General features: G+C 43.9%; 1 protein-coding gene across 1 annotated transcript; it reads right to left on the minus strand.

Moving 5' to 3' along the window:
* Positions 1–1,987: 1,987 nt before the first annotated feature.
* On the minus strand, positions 1,988–19,173 carry LAMP3 (lysosomal associated membrane protein 3). Its single transcript, XM_068200420.1, has 6 exons — positions 19,082–19,173; positions 14,238–14,983; positions 12,986–13,108; positions 10,195–10,252; positions 9,494–9,661; positions 1,988–6,195 (listed from the first exon to the last, which is right to left on the minus strand). Exons 1-6 carry the CDS (start codon positions 19,125–19,127, stop codon positions 6,056–6,058), a joined length of 1,281 nt encoding a protein of 426 aa, XP_068056521.1. The 5' UTR covers positions 19,128–19,173; the 3' UTR covers positions 1,988–6,055.
* Between the last annotated feature and the right edge of the window lie 605 nt (positions 19,174–19,778).

A 19,778-nucleotide genomic window follows, 5' to 3' on the forward strand; every position in this document is an offset into this window, starting at 1 on the left:
CACTTGCTCTAAGGATGAGATTTTAAAAACTAAATTATTAAGTGAAGCTTCCACTTTTCTGTAATCCATACACTCCAATCTTCTTCAACGTAAGACGCTGACAGTGTAGATCTCACTTTTGCGTTTCATAATCCAGATTTTTAAAAGGTTGTGTTTAATTTGTCTCTAAACACAAGATGGCAGCATTTTATGTAGTTTAACTTGCACATTGGGGAGAGATACAGATATGTTATAGTATATAAATCAGTGGTGGTGGGGGAGGCTTTTAGCAATAGAACTAATGGAAGTGGCAAACGCATTTACATCACAAATCTGCTCTTGGTGGAGGCATCCTGCCAGCAGGGTTTTTAGGGCTTGCAAAGTTAAGAGGGATCACCAGACTATACACACAGATGTTTGAAAGTACAGTGTAATAAAGCTCAAATGCGGAAATAATAATTTCCTCAGTGACACCAGTAATATGTTTGATGTGCACTTCCATAGTCAGAAGCACTCAGGTGAACCTACCAATGTAGTGGATAGGTTGGGCTGACAACTTTTTTTTTAAATTTTATTATGGAAGCTGAGCATATTTTGAAAGATGCTTTGATTAATAATTTGAGTCATTTTCTCATAACAATTTTTCCCATGAGCAGGTTGTGAAAAATGTAGTATGAAATATGAATTAATTTTCCTTGACCTGATGACAAAAAAGCCATTCCTTGGTAAAATGAGGTTAAACATTGTCTGGACTCATGATTCATAGTCTTCAAACATTTTTGTGATATGGGAAACCCTCAGTAAAACTGAGGTTCAAAACCAAGATCTGTGTCTCTAATGAACACAGATATCCTGACTCAGATTGAGCACCTTCCTTTTTCCCAAGAGTCATTTATTTTGTTTCTGCATGTTGGAAATACACCTGCTTCTATCTAAAATTGTGAAGAAAGAGCTAAGTAAGAATCTGAGTCAGTTAGTTTATAATTTTATAAACTACTCGGGATCTACCAATTCCATAGGCAGTAAGACTCACAGAAAAAGAGAAACATGTTTTGTGACATTTTATGGCTAGCTAGGAAAGCCCAGATGCTGATGAAAGCCCAGCAGTGTTATGTTGCTGTGGCAGATAAACTTCAGACCCACGTTCCCCTGCTTTCTTGCCATGCAATGGCCACAGCCCTGAATGTGAGGAAAGAAGTGTAGTGTCCAAGTCTTGTCACCTTAGTCACAAAGGGTTAACTCCCCAGAAATCTTTCTCTTTTCATGCTTGTTATTTTGCTCAAATTGATGCTTAAAAACTACACCTCCTTTTTTCTCCTAAGTATTCTGATGCAAAGGTTTCTTCAATGAATTCCAAACCTTTGTGCCTCTGGGACAGTCCAGGGTGTGACTCATAGATGGGGACTTTTTGCCTTTAAGTAAAATAGTTGACTTTTCCTCCATCTGCCACTAAACCTTGTCAAGAAAGAATTTTGAAACACCAGCAGCCTTTGAGGGCCTACTTCACATACACAAGTGTGTATTTACCAGCCCAGCTTTTAAAACATAAAGAAGTAAGGAATCTTGCCACTAAATAGGTGCAAGTTGGCACCAAATATAACATTGTACCAGGCCAAGCAAGTGCCAAAGGGCAGAGCAAACCGCCCCTGCTCTCCAAGCAGCCCTGCTTTTCTTCTGAAGGACAAACCAAGGGGTTTGCAAAGTTTTCACCTTGTGACATTAAATTATCCATCATCTAGGGATACGCCCTGACACCAGAAGTGAAGTGAAGCATAATTCTGGTATTTTATCCCTGAGGGAAGTTACAGCCTCACTGCTGTCCTCACTGGCACTTCTCCAACAGTCAAGTTCCTCAATCAGCTTCTGGCAGCAGAGAGATTGTTTTTTCTCCCCCATCTTTACCATGTCTTCTGCTTTCCTGCAGTCCATCTAACAACCTTTGCTTCATGAAGAGCACAACATGTGAGACTCACTCAGCCATTTCAGAGATTAAATCATTGCACACTCCTAATGATTAAATACAGCCTTTATTGTATGGAAACACCAATAATAGAAAAATAAAGAGTATATCTTCTCATAGCAAGTTATTTTTAGCAGCCATACATTATAGCAAGCTAGAAGTGATCAGCCAAGCCATGCTCAGATACTCAAGATGCCAAACTAATCTCCCTTCCTCTTTCAACTGAATTAACAGCTGTTTCTTAATTTGTGCTCGTCCATTTGTGCTTCTCTGCTGTCAGAGAACAGAAAGGACTGAAAGAAAATAAACCCTTCTTTTTAAACTCCTCAGTGATTTGTCTAAGCGTGACTTCATTGTGTTTCTGGGATGCCCTCATTCTGTCTTGGCTGTGCAGAGACCACAGGGGATGGTCTGACATGGGAGCTGCAGCAGAGCACCAGGGAGCCAACAGGACGTGGGGATGTGCTCACCTCCTAGTCCCTATGATGGCCCCACAGCTCCCTGAGCAGCACACGCTTGCACAGAAGTTAAGCTTTGCTTCCCTGGTGGATTCATCACATCACCCTGATCAGCACCTTCTGGTTCAGGGCTGGGTTGGTCTGAGCCTGCAGCTGGGGGAAGAAGTGAGCTGGGGTTGCTGAGTCACTCTGGGACCCAGCTGCAGCCCTGTCTTCTCCCACAGCAGAAAAAACTGCCCTGCTGCCCCAGGTATGGCCATTATGGCCCACCTAGTGTGCAAGCAGTTTACCAAATATCCTCCCTTTGTATGGTGTTCTTTTAGGGACTTTTTGCTCAAGATACTTCCTCAGACAAGATGTTTAAAAAAGCAAGTCTGGCAACACCAAGTGGAGTTACCCATATAGAGTCTTCCCAGTAGAACGGAGACCTCAAAGCCACTCCATTAGATAAAAAAGTGCCAGCTAAATATATTCCTTTATTCTGGCAGAAAATAAACATGAGCATCAGCTTTTAGAGCTGCACATGGCAGCTGAGGGAGCAGCTGGGCTGTCTGATTCTAATTCAGCATTAAATCTGGAGAGGCAACACTCCCTGTTATGCTGACACATCCCTGCTGCAAGCTGGTTGGGTTTTGGGATCAGGTATGGAGGTGACAGGATGCAGGCTGGGCCACAGCTGGATGAAAGGTTGCACTTCAGGGCTGGGATCTCCTGATGCAGTGAGGATTTCTCCAATGGATACTCTACTGCTGTAAAGCACTAACTCCATTGGATTAATTTTGCTGCATGTTGGCAGCATTTTCTGGGAACATCCAATCATTTCATTGGTTTGCACCATGTGCACTTCACCGGTGCCAGTCACAGCAAGCCCAGAGTATAATTCATGTACAAATGGCAGCTTCATAAAAATAGCAAACAAAAAATAGCAAGAAAAATCATAAGAACAAATTAGGTAAATCTGAATCCAAACATTATTCAATAACAACATGTTGATTCACTGTAGAAAGAAAAAAAAAAACTATGAGGGAAAACATTATTTGTGCATCACTAGTGAAAATGCCAGGTGTCACAATATTAACCACAGAATTAGCAGTCATTAGTAACTATTTTCTATCCTCATGCTGATATCAGACTTTTTTATAGACTGAATATTAACATAAAGCATTTTTTCGGAACAGAACAAGCAAATGCTATATCCATGTCAGTAGAAGTAACACAGATCACACAGTCCAACAATCCAAAAAACATGTGAAATGGGACTCAGCTTTGACAAGGGAAAGATGTCTATTGATCCCTGGGCAGAACAGCTTAGGGCCAGACCATGTGCTGAGCTTTTTAGGCAGCTTTTGTTAAAATGTCCACATGTAACTGACTGGGACAGTGACATGCCTACTGCAGGCACAGGCTCATTTTCAAATGGAAGCTCTTCATCTATTTACCTTTCCTCCCAGACGTCATTTTTTTAAAAAAAGGTGAATACTTTAATTGAGTATAAAAATCTGCTTTCTAAACAACAGATTCATAGTATTAAGTAACCCTGAGAGTTAGAGGGATCTTATTAGACCCAAGGTCTGAGTCCAGTGGCTGTTTGTCACTGCTAAGAGGGGTGGAGGAATGGAAAATGAGCTCGATAAAGCTCACTAAGCATTATGAACAGTGCTGGGGCCCTTTGCAAAAGAATAATTGAAATACTTACATTTTAATTTGGGTATTCAACTGAATACAGTCTAAATCATGGTGTCTGTACTCAAGGCTTGAAAGTTTGGTGTCCTATTTCTTGTGCTGTTTTACCTTATAAATGTATTCAGCTGTTCCTGGGCTCACAGCTGGTTCTGATGTTTCTCCAAGTGTAAAAGTGCTTCAAAATTATCTTTATCTTTCTTATTTATTGGTTCATTCAGACTCAAAGGGAACATTTCTAGAGAATGTTAATTACTTCCACAGCTACATATTATACTGATTATAGAGCAGTATGACCATGTTTCCTGCTTCACACAGACCAACATCTCTAATTAGTTCATAGAATGGAAGAATTTCTTTTCTTTCTTCATTTAAATAAGTAAACTTGCAATAGTGAAATACTAGTAAAATATCAAAACTATTTTTAAAATACTTAAGGGAATATCTGACACGATATAACCATCAATTTTATCCAGTGAAAATCCAGTGAGGTTTCATCACCATTAATAACTGTGCAGGATTTGGGCCATTATTCATAGAAATTAACTCTCAGCATTTCCTTTTTGTTTAGATACAGATTAAACTGTCAAGGCATTTTTGCCTATGGCTTCAGTCTTTCTTTTGTTTAATGAGTGCTATTCCACAGTCCTTTCCCAGGCCAAACATTTCTTAGTAAAATTTAAGCCATTAGCCTAACTCCTTGGAGGAAGTGTGCTCTTATTGAATATAATTTTCTCTTTTGCAAATGCTTTTGTACACAATTTCTTATCATCTTGATATCATTTGCTTCAGTGAGCAGATTGTGTGGCATGGGCACGTGTATGTGTGTGTATGTGAACATTTCTGCACATGTAAATCTTTTGTGACAAGGAACTTTTCCTTGTTACAACGAAGAACACGAGCTGGACTTAAATCTCAAAAGCAATTATTATTCTCATGTCTTCATCATTGGTTGAGCAGGAAATAGAGTACAGAGTGTATCAGTGTGCTTTGCAGCAACTCCAAAATTATTTCCATGTGAAAATCCAGCTGCTCAGCTGTGAGCACACTGGAGAACACTCCCTTTTGGGCAGAGTTTGTCCAAGGCCTGTGCAAGCTTTTATATCCCACTGAAAGCTTGACCATACTGTATCAGTGGATTTCCATTTCTCATGGGCATCATGCAGGTGCCCCGGTGGTGGTCTCTTAATCCCAGGCATTTCCAGTGAGTGTGGCATCTTCCTGGATTAAGAGAGCGCCCTGTCTTTCCAGCAGAGGACATTTCCTGGCCTTAGTGTGGTCACTGGGACAGGTCCATGTCTGAACAGCATGTGGGGGATTCCTGAGCTCTCACAAGACCAGGAACATATTAAGCTCCAGGGTAAGAGTCACAATGACCACTCTGTCTTTGCAAAGGGCTTAGCGGGAGAACCCCAGGATGTTGGGAAGTGTAAGTGTGTTTAGGACTGGTGAGAATTTGCTTGTGATTGGAGTCACACTGACAATTCCCCTGAGATTTTGGCACACACCATGTTCTGAAAAAAGCTTTCAGTGAGCTCTCACTTAGCAGGGTTGTCTGTTGCTGTGGGCCTCTGGTTTATTCACGTGAAGGTCAGACTTACATATTTTGATAAATCTAAACACCATCATTAACAAACCTGATGGATTTTCTGGGGACAGTGGTACTGTGTGCTTTAAGCTATTTTTAGGAATCTGGTTTAGGTGATCTGAATGACCTCCTTTGTTGACAACAGAGAGAATTTAGGCTTCTCATTTTGGACTACATCTAAATTAGATGCTAAGAATAGCCTAAAGCAGAAGGTGTGAGTTCTCTCCTTCCGGCCTTAAAAAAACTCCTTCCAGAAACATTCATTAGCTGAAAACACATGGTGTCGTGTCACTTAAAAATGTGGCTTCAGGGCAGGGAGATTCCCAGGCAGAAGCAAAAACTCCTGTGACTTCTCTGCTTGCTGCACACACTTGGAAGCACAAGGGCACCTCAGATGCGTTCATATCCTCTATGTGGCTTCCTCCTGGAGATTAGGAAGGTGGCAAACACAATGACAAACAATCCCAGGATAGTCAGGCACACTGCAATGGGAGCTACTTTGCCGTTTCTATCAGGAAAACATTCTTCTTCTGAAAGGAAAAAGAGATCAGAGAATGTTACAGCAGAACACCATACTCCTAACCTGTACATCTGTTTTCCAGTCAAGTTGGCAAATACAATCCAGAAGTTCTCAAAACCTTGCTTTCTTTTGTTTTTTCTTTCTTTTTCCTGAGCTGTACTTACTACACTTTTTATCTGTGGTGAGCCTTATCTCAAGAAAACCATCCTTGCCCCTTCTACAATAGCTCTTTGCTTCCCTGCAGAGTGGCTCTTCTCCCTCACATCTGCAGGAATTGTTTCACCACTCAGCACACACAGAGCAGGGGCATTCTTCCCAAAAGCAGATGGGGAGCATCACAATACCAAGTGCCAGCCTGAACATAAGGAGCAACACATCCTGCATGGCCAGAAACTGCTCCTGTGTGACATCTGATTGCTTCTTCCCAGAAAAAGATCAGACCAGAGACAGAAGCCCATAGCCCAGCACATCATTAGTGCAGTAGGGATCCTTGTTACATCAGTGTTTTCTAAGGAAAATCAAATTCTAATTGTTCTTTCTGCTTAATTCAGAGTATTTGTGGATAATGGTTGCTAACTCAGAACATTCAGAGATTAGGAAGGCAGAAGCCTTGGACATAGTCCAGGGAGTTGCTTTAGCAGCACCTTTGCAATTTTGTTGTACATATGATGATATCAGACACAAATAATATCTTTGAAGGACCATCCAAAGATATCACTCCAAACGTACCTCTTTGCTACAGAGAGGGCAAATTCTGGCTTCCTCAGCCAGTTCCTACCCAAATTAATATTCAAATCATCCTCTGATTAAACAGAAACTTACTATTTTAAAGTGAACTTCTAGACTGAAGTAAATTGGCAGCTTTCCATGGAGAGACTGCACCACGTGGGCCACTGACAGAAATGGAAAATTTACCCAGTAACAATGGCAGGATCAGCCTCAAATTAAAAATACAAGTGTAGTCCTGGGAGTGATGGCAGTGTCTGGGAATGACCACTAATGTGTTATCCCACAATTGGATCAGATTTACATCTCCCACCAGAGCTACAGGAATGATCTTCCTCAAGCTCCAGGGAAAGACAGACATGTCTGTCATGCTGCTGTGAGGGGTACCTGCAGAGCAAACTGTTCTCTAAGCAGGGCAGCGTGGTCAGCCAAACCCCACAGTAGATCCTAGCTCAGCAGCAAATCCAGTTTACAGCCAGGATACGAGGGAGATCCCGCACCCTGTGCCCCCTCACTCCCTGGGACTGTTCTGAGGCAGGATTCGACAGCGCTCGGAGATAAAAACCTCGACTCTTATTCCATCACTATGCTGGCACAGGTTGTAGCTCGGCTTGGGCTTTTCCCCCATGGGAATTTTATGCTGTCAGTGGGCACTGAGCCCAGGGAACATGTGGAGTCCATGACATCACGTCACAGCTCCAAAGCCTCCACATGGCTCTTCCCAAAGGCTGATCCTCTTCTGCTGTAATCCAGATGGTGATGCAGTGCCACACAGCCAGCAGCACAAGCATTCTATTAGAGACTGCCTTTTAAAAGCTCTGTCTGGTTAATGTAACCTGCTGTAAAATGAGCTAAAAAGTATTTGCATCTAAGTGTTGTAAAAGCCAGAGACATTTGAATTGGTCATTTTGCTTTGATGAAACATTGGGAATGAAGGAATGAACTCTATAAACTCTAGAAATTATTTCTGATACAATGAAGTACAGAAGGCTCTTTTACAGATTTCCAGACTCAAACAGATCAAGCTATTGATATAACACTACTGTAATCTGTACCAAATTGTAAGGAACCTGAAACCAGTGGCCATTAATGTTTTCTTTTTCTTCCCCATTTAAAGATAAGCAAATCAGGAGCAACAGAAGTGAAACTATTAGTCTTGAGACACCCAAGGGGAGAAGGCTGGTGGTGTGTTTAGTCATTCCTTCTTTGGGGATTTTCTCTTTCAGAATCTGCACACGCAGCCAATACACAACAGTTTCATAACTATTTTATAGCCACAGGGGAATTATTTCAGAGGCGGGAGCTGCTTTGTTAGCTCTCTGATTAAGAGCAAAACTAATTTAAATTTGTATATGGTATTGACTAGCAGAGATTAGTCTGACTTGGAGAGAGTGAGAGGGTGAAACAGAAAGCATCTTTCTCAGCTTAGTCTCTCCTAGAGGTGACACCATACCTAATCCCATAAGTAATATCATCCATTGTACACATTTGAATGGGAATGCAGTGACTAGATGGGATCCCATGAGTTCTTCCAGCTCATTGTTATTCCATGAAAAAATTCTCCACAGAATGAGAGCATAGATGGGATTCTCAATGTGGAGAAGGACCATCTCTTTAAAAAGCCCCAAATGTTGTTTCCCATTATATTCATTTTAGAATGGAAAAAGTAACCAAAATAGTGACCTAACAGAAGACGAATTGGTCAAACAGAGCCAAATGGAGTCAAAAGACAGATCTAAAGTAAAAAGAAGAATACAGGGGCAATATTTTGTAAGCATACAGAAAGACAAATAGCAGAAGAGAGAATGTTTTATTGCTGCATCTGAAGGGCTGGAGAGCTGGTCAGCCCCTCTGTGCACCTGAGTTCTTCTATGGAAATGCCCTGAGAGGAAGCCTCAGAAATGAGAAAATGGACAACTTGAAAGAAACCACAAGGTCCCACTGAGTCCCCTTCTCTGGTCTTTGTCTTTTACTGAGATACCTGATTGCCTCTTTGTGGCACTTCTCCAAGACAAACTGAATTAGATGAGCATCATGTTTAATTCTGAAGCTGGGAATGGGCCAGCTGTGCTCCTCCTCAGGAGCACATTTCATCATGTCTAGACACAGCTGCTCTGAAAATACCATCCTGCATTCACAAATATCCCTTATTAGCTGGCAGTTTTGCTGCTGCAGCTGAGTGAGTATCAGGAGCCTTTTAGAATAGCTAAAATCTGGCTATATTGAGAACAGTGACCTGGAAATGAACTTTGCACGTTGGTGTTTGGGCAGTGCACTGGTGGTGAACACACCTCTGCTTGTTCCAGGAGAAAATGGATGAAGAATAAAATTGCGGCTGTAGAGCTGAACATTTTAAATGAGAAGGTGAGATAGAAGGTACTGAATGTAGGGGAGAAAGATATTTTTCCATCCTCCATAGGTACTAGCACTGTGTTGGAAATGACTGAGGAAAGGTTGAGAAAACAGCAGTGGGATGTGTATGAGCAGTGAGATGTGTATGGGTACAATTTAGCAGATTACATCCACGAGGCCACCAGAGTGCTGTAGATCTGGGAAGGGTGGAAAAGTGTCCTTCTACTCACCTTTTCCAAACTGATTACCCACAATGTCAAATGCCTGCAGCTGCATATGAACAAAGAGGATCTGGAAGTTCTTCTCCAAAAGGAAGATCTGCCTACTGGCACACTTAAAGGAATTCCCCAGCTTTGTTGTGAACAGCTTCTCATTTAGGGCTGCATAGTAAAGCATACCTGGAGACCAGAAGAGACAGATGAGAATCCACACTGACTCCATTGGCACCAACATCTTCCTGAGGTAAAATGGTCCCAGAGGTGACTAAAGCATAGACATTTTCTCCAGAAACTATCATTTATTCTTCTTACATGTTTAAATGACTGCTTTAACTATCAACAGATAACTCAGCTGAGCTTAGGTCTGAAAAAGTGGTTAAAATTTCAGATGCTTCTTCAAATCACATTTTAACAAACTGAATCTGCAAGAGGGAGTTAGAATTCTCACAGGAGCAGGCAAGGTTTGAAGTAAACTCTGTTCTGAAAGAGTGGGGCAGGGAAAGCTTTTGAGATCAAAAAGAAAATGTAATAATAGTGATGTAACTGCAGTCAGGCCCCTTCTCTTCCATTTTTATACCATAAGATTTAGGTGAATGACACATTGAAAGCTTGATAAAACACATATTTGCAAAATCCAGTGTTTTAAAGATCTGAAAGCTTATCCCACACCAGAACAGTTTCATATGAAATTAAGACAGGGTAAAATCACTGACCTTCAGAAGATAACTGTATTCTGCTCTCAATTTTAGTGACAGAGTAACTTGGAGCTTGCTGCAAAAGAAGATGTATCTTTATTCATAATACATGCTTATACTTGCAGGGGAAAGAACACACCTTACTTCAGCAAAATAGTCATAAAGAATTTCCCAAAGAATCACTTTGTAAAGAATCACCACTGAGACCCAAGAACCAACTCTCTTGGATGTATTTTTCTTTCCTGAATCCCAGCTGCATCACCAGTTCTGTTCAGTTCAATGAAATGGGACCATGCAGGTTTCATTTTACACAAACTGCTCAAGCTGGGCACTCCTGAGATACTTGTGATAAGCAATAGTAGGAAGATTGCTGACATGGAAAGCACCTGGTACAACAGCACAGAACAAAATTTCCAGCCAGGTGTCCTGCCCGCATGTGCCCTGAAACCCTGGTGCAACCTGGACACTGCTTTCCCCTGGAGTGTCACAGCCCTGGGAGCTTCTCCCTGGTAGCAGTGTTGGAGTAAAATGTGATGCCTCATGCAGCAGCCCTGCTACCCAGTTTAATTCCTGCTGTGAGCACACAGGCATTCATGAGTGCAGCTGGTGGATAAATGGTAGTAGATATGAATGTCTCCTGGGCACTTGTAGGATGGAGTGGGAAAATTGAAGGAAGAAATACATCAGAGAAGAGGTTCTCAGCATCATTCCAACTTAAAGACATAAATATGACCATTTTTGGGTGGCAGTGCTTTGTTCTGTTTAGCCACGGTTAAAAACTTTGCTTGGGGAAAACACCTGCTCCTACTTCACATCTTGTGGGTTGGTTACACAACTTCCTTTTTTCAAGCCCTTCACAGAGGCTGCTGGAGTGGCGAGCACTGAACCATCCCTTCTCCTGTGCCACCCCAGCCCTGGGGCCTGAGCCAGCTCCTCTCCCACCAGGGGCAGCCACAAGTGCCACTGCTGGAGCACTCCTGCTTCAAAGCACTGAGAGAGGCTGTGGAGACCAAACACAAAAAGCCAGCAGCAAACTGTTTTCTTATGAACTTGAATTTCAAAGCAGTCCAAGCTGAGCCCTGCTATGCTCTTGAGGCTTATCTTTAAGTGGAGGGTGCATTGTCTAATGCCATGCCAAAAACCACCTTTTTCAGGGCAAGGCAGGTCAAGCACCTCCTAAAGGTTCACATCACTCTCCTTAGCACTGCTGCAACCTGGGGGCTTTCGTGGATACTTGAATCCCCAGCCTTTCCCTAAGGATTCTTGTAATACCAACAATGCTCCTCTTGTTGCAGGAAGCACACATTTAAAACAAACACTCAAGAGTCTGAACTGATCCTTTGTTTTGAAAGAGCTCCTTCATTTTTTACCTTACTTTTCCTCTGTAGCTCATAGAAAACTTTTAGCCATAAGCTAAAATAAAGATGACTACTAATTGAAATATTTTCTCTGTCCAAGAATTAATGAAACATGTGGGGTATAATTTGCTGTTCCCTCTTGGACTTTCTATGAAAATGACTGGTTAACCATTTGTACTTTTCTTAATTGTCTCTTATTTGAGCTTGGAACTAGGCTGCAACACTGACATTTAGCTTGATTAATTGAAGGACACAGATCAGCAGTGATGGCCAGATGCAGCTCTCAGTTGCTCTGGGGCTCCAGGACATGGCCTTGATGTTCATTACACCTGCCAGAGTTTGATGGGATCCAACCCAGGCCATGTTCCTGCCCATTAATGACTTTATACACAGTGTTAGTTCTGTTTTACCTCTGTTGGCATCATCACCCAGCCCTTGCAGCTTTCAGGTAAATAGTGCTGCCTCCCAAAATGTGCAAATGCCTGATTTAGCAAGAGGGTGTCTGCACTCTGGGATTTTCTCCTGTGCTTATAAAAGCTGCGGCCCTCTTGGTAGCTTGTGTTAAAGCCACACCTACATGTGATGTCTCAGTGGGGAACGTGGAATTAATAGATACCATGTCAAAAACAAAGCTCAGTTTCCCACTATGTAAGTAGGACCTCTCATCTTGCCCAAGTTTCTGTGTGTGTTTATACGTCTCCCTGGTGTGGTGCATTTTAAGGCCATTTATCTACAATTTTATTGTTGCAGTTCACATGTTTGGAATTTTCTACTCAGAAATTAGATGAAATTAGACTCCTTCAGCTGTGGATGTGTCATGGCTCCTGGGCACTTAAAACTGCACAGGTTGTCCTTTGAATTTGACAACCCCAGCTGGCTTTAAGGGTACACAAATGGCTGAGAGCAACTTGACAGTGAGAGTCAGAACTCCCAGCACACCTTGTTCCTGCACAGGGACTCCAGCCCCAAACCCCTTCCCTCTGCACCACTCCAATGCAAACAGCAGACCTGACCTCCCCTCCCATGAGACTTTTACCTATGTAAAAAAGAGACTCAGATTTTGCTTGGCAATTCCTAGACTATGTGTTGCTTGATGGGCAGCTTTAATACTGCTCTCTGGCACTTTCTGTCAGAGGATGGCAGAGTACTGTGCTTACCCTTCACTTCCAAATTAAAAGTTCAAACAGAGCTGATTTAACACTGAAGTCAGTTGTACTGCAACCGTGACATTGCACCAGGCAGCCTCCAGAGGTATTTTCCAATCTGAGTTAATTAAACCATGGTTCTGTGGTTATAGCCCTTTGGGAAGAACAGGATGCCTTATATACAGATGGAAAACAAGGCCGGAGATAGATAAAATGCCTTTTCCCACAGCTCAGGCTGGATCAAAGGCAGCCTAAGTTCTTGCTTTCCAGTCCTAAACACTCCTTCCCTCTAAATGCAACAATTACCTTTAGAAAGGTGATGTTTACAAATCCTCCACTAAAAGTTAAGTTCAGCTCAGCCTGCACCATCCCACAGCTTCCAGATATCTTTGTCGCATTGGGGTTGATGGTCACGAATTCCATCTGCTCCTGTAGAGAAAAGAGACATTGCAGGGCTGCTGATGAATGAAAGCAAACATGCAGAGATTTAATAACTTTAAAACATGCAGATATTTGCCCTTTTTTTTACCCCCAGACAGGCTCTGCGTGGCTGAATGAACAGGCTAGTGGTGGTGGCAGCTGAACTGCTGCCTGCCAGGGTTGTTGCCCACTTATAAACCAGCACTGGTGGTTGTCTGACACATCACTGAGCTGTTCCAGTGCATTAAGCTGGCAGAAAATATTTGGTTTCTGTTCATTCAGTGAACTGGTATGATTCAGGCAGGATCAGGTGAGATTGAGTGGTAATTTACAAAGAGGGAGTACCTTGTATTATTATCAACATCTCACTATGGTCTGGTGAGGCTGGGAATTCTGCTCCCTTCCTGGCTTCTGCCAGGACAAGGGATGAAAATTTCCTTTATCAATGTTAGTCACTCTTCCTATGTTAGAAATATTCAGACATCAAACGTGAGTATTTGTATTTGTAACAGGGATGGCTTAACCATAAGAACGCCAGAGCCTGAGGATATAGCTCCATATGGTGTATTAATGGAGCCAACAAAACCTTAAGCCTGCGGGACACAATTGCTATTTCAGGTTGTATGGCATCTTTTGCTGAATCATTCTCAGTGGATCACTTCAAGGGGAGAGGAGCAGCTCTTCAGGACCTGGCAGTTCCCAGGATCCTAAAATGTCCATACATGAGCATCAGGACAACCCACCTCTAAATCCAAGTCTGGGACCTGGCAATTTCTTGCTTTCGTTGCAACTCACAATGTCAAGCTCTTACCTGAAGTCAGTTCAGATTTTAACTAACCTCCCATTCTGGGAAGCACAAATAATTTCAACTAACCTCCCATTCTGGGAAGCACCCTGCAGGCTGATCCCCTGCTCCAGCATTGCTCCCACACAAATATCACTGAAGAAAGCACCTTTACATCCCCTTGGCATCATCACCACACAGGCCAAAGTACAGCAACTGGAATGCTGTGGCCTTAGACTGGCAGCAAACCACTTATTTTGATCATAGAAGCTAATTTTGAAAATGGCTTGGAAAGAGAAAGAATAAACTGCAGCTAATGAATGAAGTCAGTACAAAGCTCAGCTTCCACCTCACCTGTTGTGTATTTCGGGCCATCAGCTGCAGACCCATGACGGCTTTGACGCAGGTCCCGTTCCCATCGGAAACGGTGTAGGTGCCTGTGGGGATGGCAGAGGGCTGCGGGGTAGGAGTGGGTCTCACTGTGCTGGCAGGGGACGTGGGGGTTGTTTGTGTCCCTGCATGGGTGGCTGTTGTGTTGGTCACGGCCGTGGCTGTTGGGCCACCAGTGGCTGTTGTTTGGTTCTGTGACCGAGTGCTGGGCCCGGCCCTCTGCGTGCTGGTGGCGGCACCTGCCCCCTGGGTACTCGCTGTCTTGTGCTTCAGGGAGGTGTTGGTGGCCACTGCTGCAGTTCCTGTGGTCACATGTGGTCCCTTGCCATGCCTGGTGGAGGACACAGGGGGACTGGTTGTGTTCTGCACCGCAGCTGTAAGTGAGGCCATCGCCGGGGTCGTGGCCTGGCCGGCCGTGCTGGAGCTCTCTGCAGGGGCCGTGGGCACGGTGCCTGCTCCTGCCTGGGCTGCCGTGGGCTGGCCTGCAGCTGATGTTGCCTGGAGCTGCTCCGTTGTCTGCTCAGTTGTTCTGTGGCTCATGGGTGTTGTTTGAAGAGGGCCTGTGCGGGTAAAATGAACTGTGGTGCTTTGATGGGGTGAAGAACGATAAAGGGAAAGTGGCTGAGCAGAAGTAGCCATTTGGTGGAAGGATGTGGTTTCTGGAGACAGTTTGAGCCCCAGGGCCACTTCAGCAAAGCAGGAGGAAAAAGCTGCAAGGAAACTAAAGTCAGTAGTCTAGAAACCTTTACATTTCACTTTTATGCTGATAACCACAACATCCCTGCACTGGCTTTGTTATCAAGTGGGTGATACAATTTCACTCTTCATTTGGCTCCAGTCATGATAGGAGAGTGAAGGCAGCCACCCTGTAGAACTATCCACAGCTAGGCACCACTCCCCCAAGCTTCACACCTCTGAGTATTCCCATTCCAGGGGAGCACACTGGCTCCCAGCTCTCCACACACTGAGGAACCAGACCTTGCACAATCCCCGGGCAGCACAAGAATTCCCTGCAGGAGGTAGTTCAGCAGGATTTGCTGGAAGCAAATTGTCAAGGTCTAAGGAAGATGAAGTGGCTGTAGCAGCCAAAGGGGTTGTTGGTTTCTTACCAACAAAGTGTAGGGAAAGGGGATGTGTCTGTGTGTGTGAAGGAAGTGAGGCAGTGCAATGGTCTTACAGCGATTCACAGGTCTGGGAAACCAATCTGGGAACAGGGAAATTCCAGGCATTTATTTTGTTGTAGCCATGTCAGCTTGAACCCTGGAGTTCTTCCTCCTGGAAGAACCCAAAGAAAGACCCTCCCTCTAAGTGATGGGCTTTCAGAAATGAGAGGAAAAAAAAAAAAAAAAAAGTCAGGGTGCAGCATCCAGGAGCATTTTGAACCACATCAGGAAATAGTTTCAGCACCAAAATTATGCTTCCACCTAATAACATTTACAGAAATGTGTCCCTTGCAGAAGTGAAAAATAAATATCTGCCTCCTAAATGTAAATACAGAAGTGAACAAAAAGTGGGAAAGTACATTGTAGAATATTTGAATGTCACATCTCTTCTGCTTGAGTCTTTGTGAGTATGCAACAAGACTCTGGAAAGACAAGGTCAGGTTAAAGAAATAAATCACTGAGGTATGTGAATTCTTTGATGTACATAAAGGTATAGGTGTAGTTAAATGCTTTACTGCCTAAATTAGTGGGAGGACAGAGATAAATTCTCCAGTTTGGAGACAGAAGGGATCCAAAAGTCCACGATAGCTCATATTCCCAGCAGTACAGCTCCGGAGAGAATGCCTCAACATGTCTGAGTTCATTGTACTCTGATTCTTTCAAAGAAATTTCTCATGAATCAGTGTCAAAGTTGATGGCAGGCAGGCTGCTGACATTAAGATTTTAAGATAGATTAATGTCAGAGGCACATTTAGAGTGCAAATGGCTGAAATCGCACAAATTCTTCCATTTATTCATTTATTTATTTATTGTCACTCATCATGAATAGAGATCTTTAATAATAGCTGAATTCACAAAATCTAACCATTTTCGGATACATATAAACTCAGTAAGAATAATGAAACTTACTGGATTTTTAATCAAATTCAAGATAAAAATCAAAGAAACAAGAGCAGAGGCACAGATCTTAACCCTTACCACAATTTTCCCTTAAAAATGGCTATGCTGAGAAGAGCAGAAATGTAGATGTAAGTACTCCATACTCCTAAAATTGCCTGGGTTTCACTCTGAGCTGTGCAGAACACACCTGACTGCCACTTTAGGTGTTACCATCAAAATGCAACTTGAGACAGTTGAAAAACCTCCAAAATATTGTGATTTTTCTCAAAATGAACCTAAAATGCATAATTCACATGATATTTTAGTTAATTTTCTCTCTTTTCCCTATGCTTTACCACAGCTGATGTAGAGCTGCTAATCAGATGACTGATCTACTTCTGTGGGGCCAGGGGGAAGCCAGAGCAGTTGCCATGCATCAGTTATGGGTAGCTGCATCCAAGTGTATCAGCATGATAAAAACTAGAAAGAAGAAGTTGCAATTTTCACTCTTTCTTCCCCTCTAAGACTGTGAAACAATCCATACTTAAATTTGCACGAGTCCTAAATTGTATGTACGTCTTAGTTTTCAGTTCACAGATTGGTTTTGATTACTGGCCAGGTAACACAGATGTAGAAAGAAATATTATTAAAGGGACATTAGAATGCCACCCACAGTTTTAAATAAAATTCCTCAAAAGGTCATTTCAACCCGATTATTTTTCATTATTCGGCCGGACAGGATGACCTGAGGGGTAAAGCCAGAAATGTCTCTGGAATGGCCCTTGGCTCTTGCTCACTGGGTGACTACCAGACTGTTTCTCCAAGCATTTTGGGGCTTCTGCCAGTGCATGATGGCCACACTGCTAAATCCATGGGCTTGGACTGTCATCCCAAAAGGCATGTGGCCACATCAGCTCCCAGGGATGGGCAGGGATCACTCTCCAGCTGCACCCATTGGCACTGGCTGTGTTTGGGTGGCTGCTGGAGGTGTTTTGGGGGCCCTGCTGTATGAAGGGCCATGGGGTCCCTGACCTACCCTCCAGGTGAGGTTGGGAAGGCTTCTGTGGCTCCTTAGCATGGCCACACTCCTCTCTGGGAGCCTGGCACAGCTCAGAAAGCAGCCGTGAGCACGACTCCCCCAGCACAGCCTTTTGTGGCTCTGCCAGCAGAACGGGCCACAGAAACTTGAGGAGTGGCAGCTCTGCACCCCCCAGTAGTTTCCTTTTTTTTTTCTCCCATAAAGCCAGCTCAAACTTCATGCAAGCAACATTTTCCTTGAAGGATGCAAATGCTCTGGAGTGTATCTTCCCAGAGCAAGCAGCTGCAGTCCCCTTGTCTCACTTCAGTACCAAAATTGTGTGTTACAGATGCTGAAGGCTGTGTGAGAGCCTCCTTGAAATGCTCCAGAAAAAAACTCCCAGAAATGGACCAGCACAGTTCTCAGAAATTCACTGTTCCCAGTCTGGGCCTGGAGATCCCTTTTTCATGCTTTGGTGACAAGTTCTGGTCACAAGGAACGTCACTGCTCGGCTCCCAGGCATTACGGTGGGAAGCTGAGTGCTCAGTGCCGTAGCCTGGCTGTGCCATTTCTCAGCCTCTGCTGGGGTGTGTGATAGAAACTCATCCCCTTTTCATCTAACCACAATTACCTGTTCAGCTGCCCAGCAGTTTTGTTCTGTACTAATTATGTTTCATTCCCTGTCTGCATAGAAAGACTTGACTTTATGACATTAATAAAACATCACAACAAATTATTAAAGGAAATATCAAAATCAGGTAAAGAACAGAGGAAACAAGTTCTTTCTGGTCAAATGTGATTGCTGACCACTGAATTATTAGTGTTGCTTCTCAGTCTGATCTTGCTCTCCCTTTCATCTCTATGTTTTGGGGCTATTTCAGCAGACTCTGGCTATGAAGCAGGCTTGGTAAAGCAGACAGATACAGCAGGAACTGCTCGTGGTTGAGTCCCTGGACACTTTCCCTGCTCATGGACTGGAAGGGGGATGGGGTTATTCTTTGTGTGATGTGCCAATGGCAAAACACTCTCAACAGCAAGCTCAAACCCCTGGCCATTCCACAGATTAAATCACATTTTGTCCTCTTCACCAGGCAAATTTGGTGCTGCTGCAGGTGTTGAGCAATGCCTTAAAGCACTGGGGGATGTCCTTCATGTGTATGGCTCCCCACATTTTCACAGAGCAGCATTAAGGATCAAATGGTGGGGTTTGTCATTGAGAGAAGCCCCAGCCTGTCTTCTCCAAGCCCCTGCCTCACTCCCATTGTCCTGATCCTGTTCTGCATCTTGCAGTGCAGATAAATTAATGACTCGAGCAACACTTTCTTAGTTTTTTTCTTTCCTCCTTGTCTCACTCAGGATTTTCAGTTAATTCTGCAGGTCTAGAAATTATTTTTAATTAAGAAAAGCAAAGCCAAAAAAGTCTGCTTCTAATGTGGCTTTGAACAGACTCCTTCACACAAAGTTTATGCCACCACCAGAATTCAAGGGAAAATACAGCGGAAAACATCACAAACTAAGTGTATACCACTACATAGTTTGATACACTAAGTGTATCAAACTGAATGTAAACCAGCTGCAACTAACAGCAGGTACGGTTCTTCCTTAGCAGTGGGACTTTACTGAAAGCACCCTCGTGTTAGCAACAAAACTGCCCAAAGTTTTGAGTCTGTTGGGTGCTGTCCTGACTGCAAGGAAACCAGACTGACATAATGTCCCGTTTTTCAGGTAGAAATGATGCTGTTACTCACCACAGGCGAGGGTCAGCGAGATGAGCTGCCGTGCACTCCTCCCCATGGCCAGCACGGCTGCGGCTGTGAGAGGCACAGCGTCTCCCGGCAGCGGGTGCGGAGCAAACCGAGCTTTCCTGCGGGCTGAAAAGTTTCACTTGACGCAGGGAGTGCTCAGTCACATGGCTGGGAAGGAGGTGGAGGGAGAGACCGGTCCCTCTCGTCTGTAAACTCACGCAGAAGGAAATAAATGATGGTTAGGAAAGAAAGTGAAAAGAGAAATGACTGCTGGGCTGGCTGGGAGGAGACCCGGGGCTCTGCGAGGCCACGAAAGCTTAGTGCATCTCCCTCCCTGTCTGAGAACCTGGTGCAGTGCCCCAGCAGAGGGTTATAGCCTGTAAATCAGTGCCTCCCCTGTGTTCTTTAGAAAATACTTTATTTAAGGCCAAACTCCGTCTTTTATGTTAAGGCACAGGAGGGAGAGGTGTGACCATCTCCAGAGAGCACCTGCTAAAAGCAAGACGGGGCTGAGCAGAGCCCCAGACCGGCTCTTGCCCCATGGGGACCATCCTGGTGCTGCTCCCAGGCCTGCTCCCATCCGAGGTGGATGGGCAGGGGCTCACTGCTAGTGCTGCATCCAAACACCCCTGTCACACAGAGGGCTCCTCTATCACACAGAGGGCTCCTCTGTCACACAGAGGGCTCCTGCACAGCTCCC

Source organism: Anomalospiza imberbis, chromosome 10 (assembly GCF_031753505.1).
Source record: "Anomalospiza imberbis isolate Cuckoo-Finch-1a 21T00152 chromosome 10, ASM3175350v1, whole genome shotgun sequence".
Classification (NCBI taxonomy): Eukaryota; Metazoa; Chordata; class Aves; order Passeriformes; family Viduidae; genus Anomalospiza; species Anomalospiza imberbis.

Coding starts and splice junctions, on each gene's coding strand:
- LAMP3 (XM_068200420.1), bottom strand. CDS start 19,127: ATGGGGAGGAGTGCACGGCAGCTCATCTCGCTGACCCTCGCCTGTG. Junction 9,662..10,194: donor AATACAGTTATCTTCTGAAG/GTCAGTGATTTT, acceptor TCTGGTCTCCAG/GTATGCTTTACTATGCAGCC. Junction 6,196..9,493: donor GGGTAATCAGTTTGGAAAAG/GTGAGTAGAAGG, acceptor TTTTCCTTTCAG/AAGAAGAATGTTTTCCTGAT.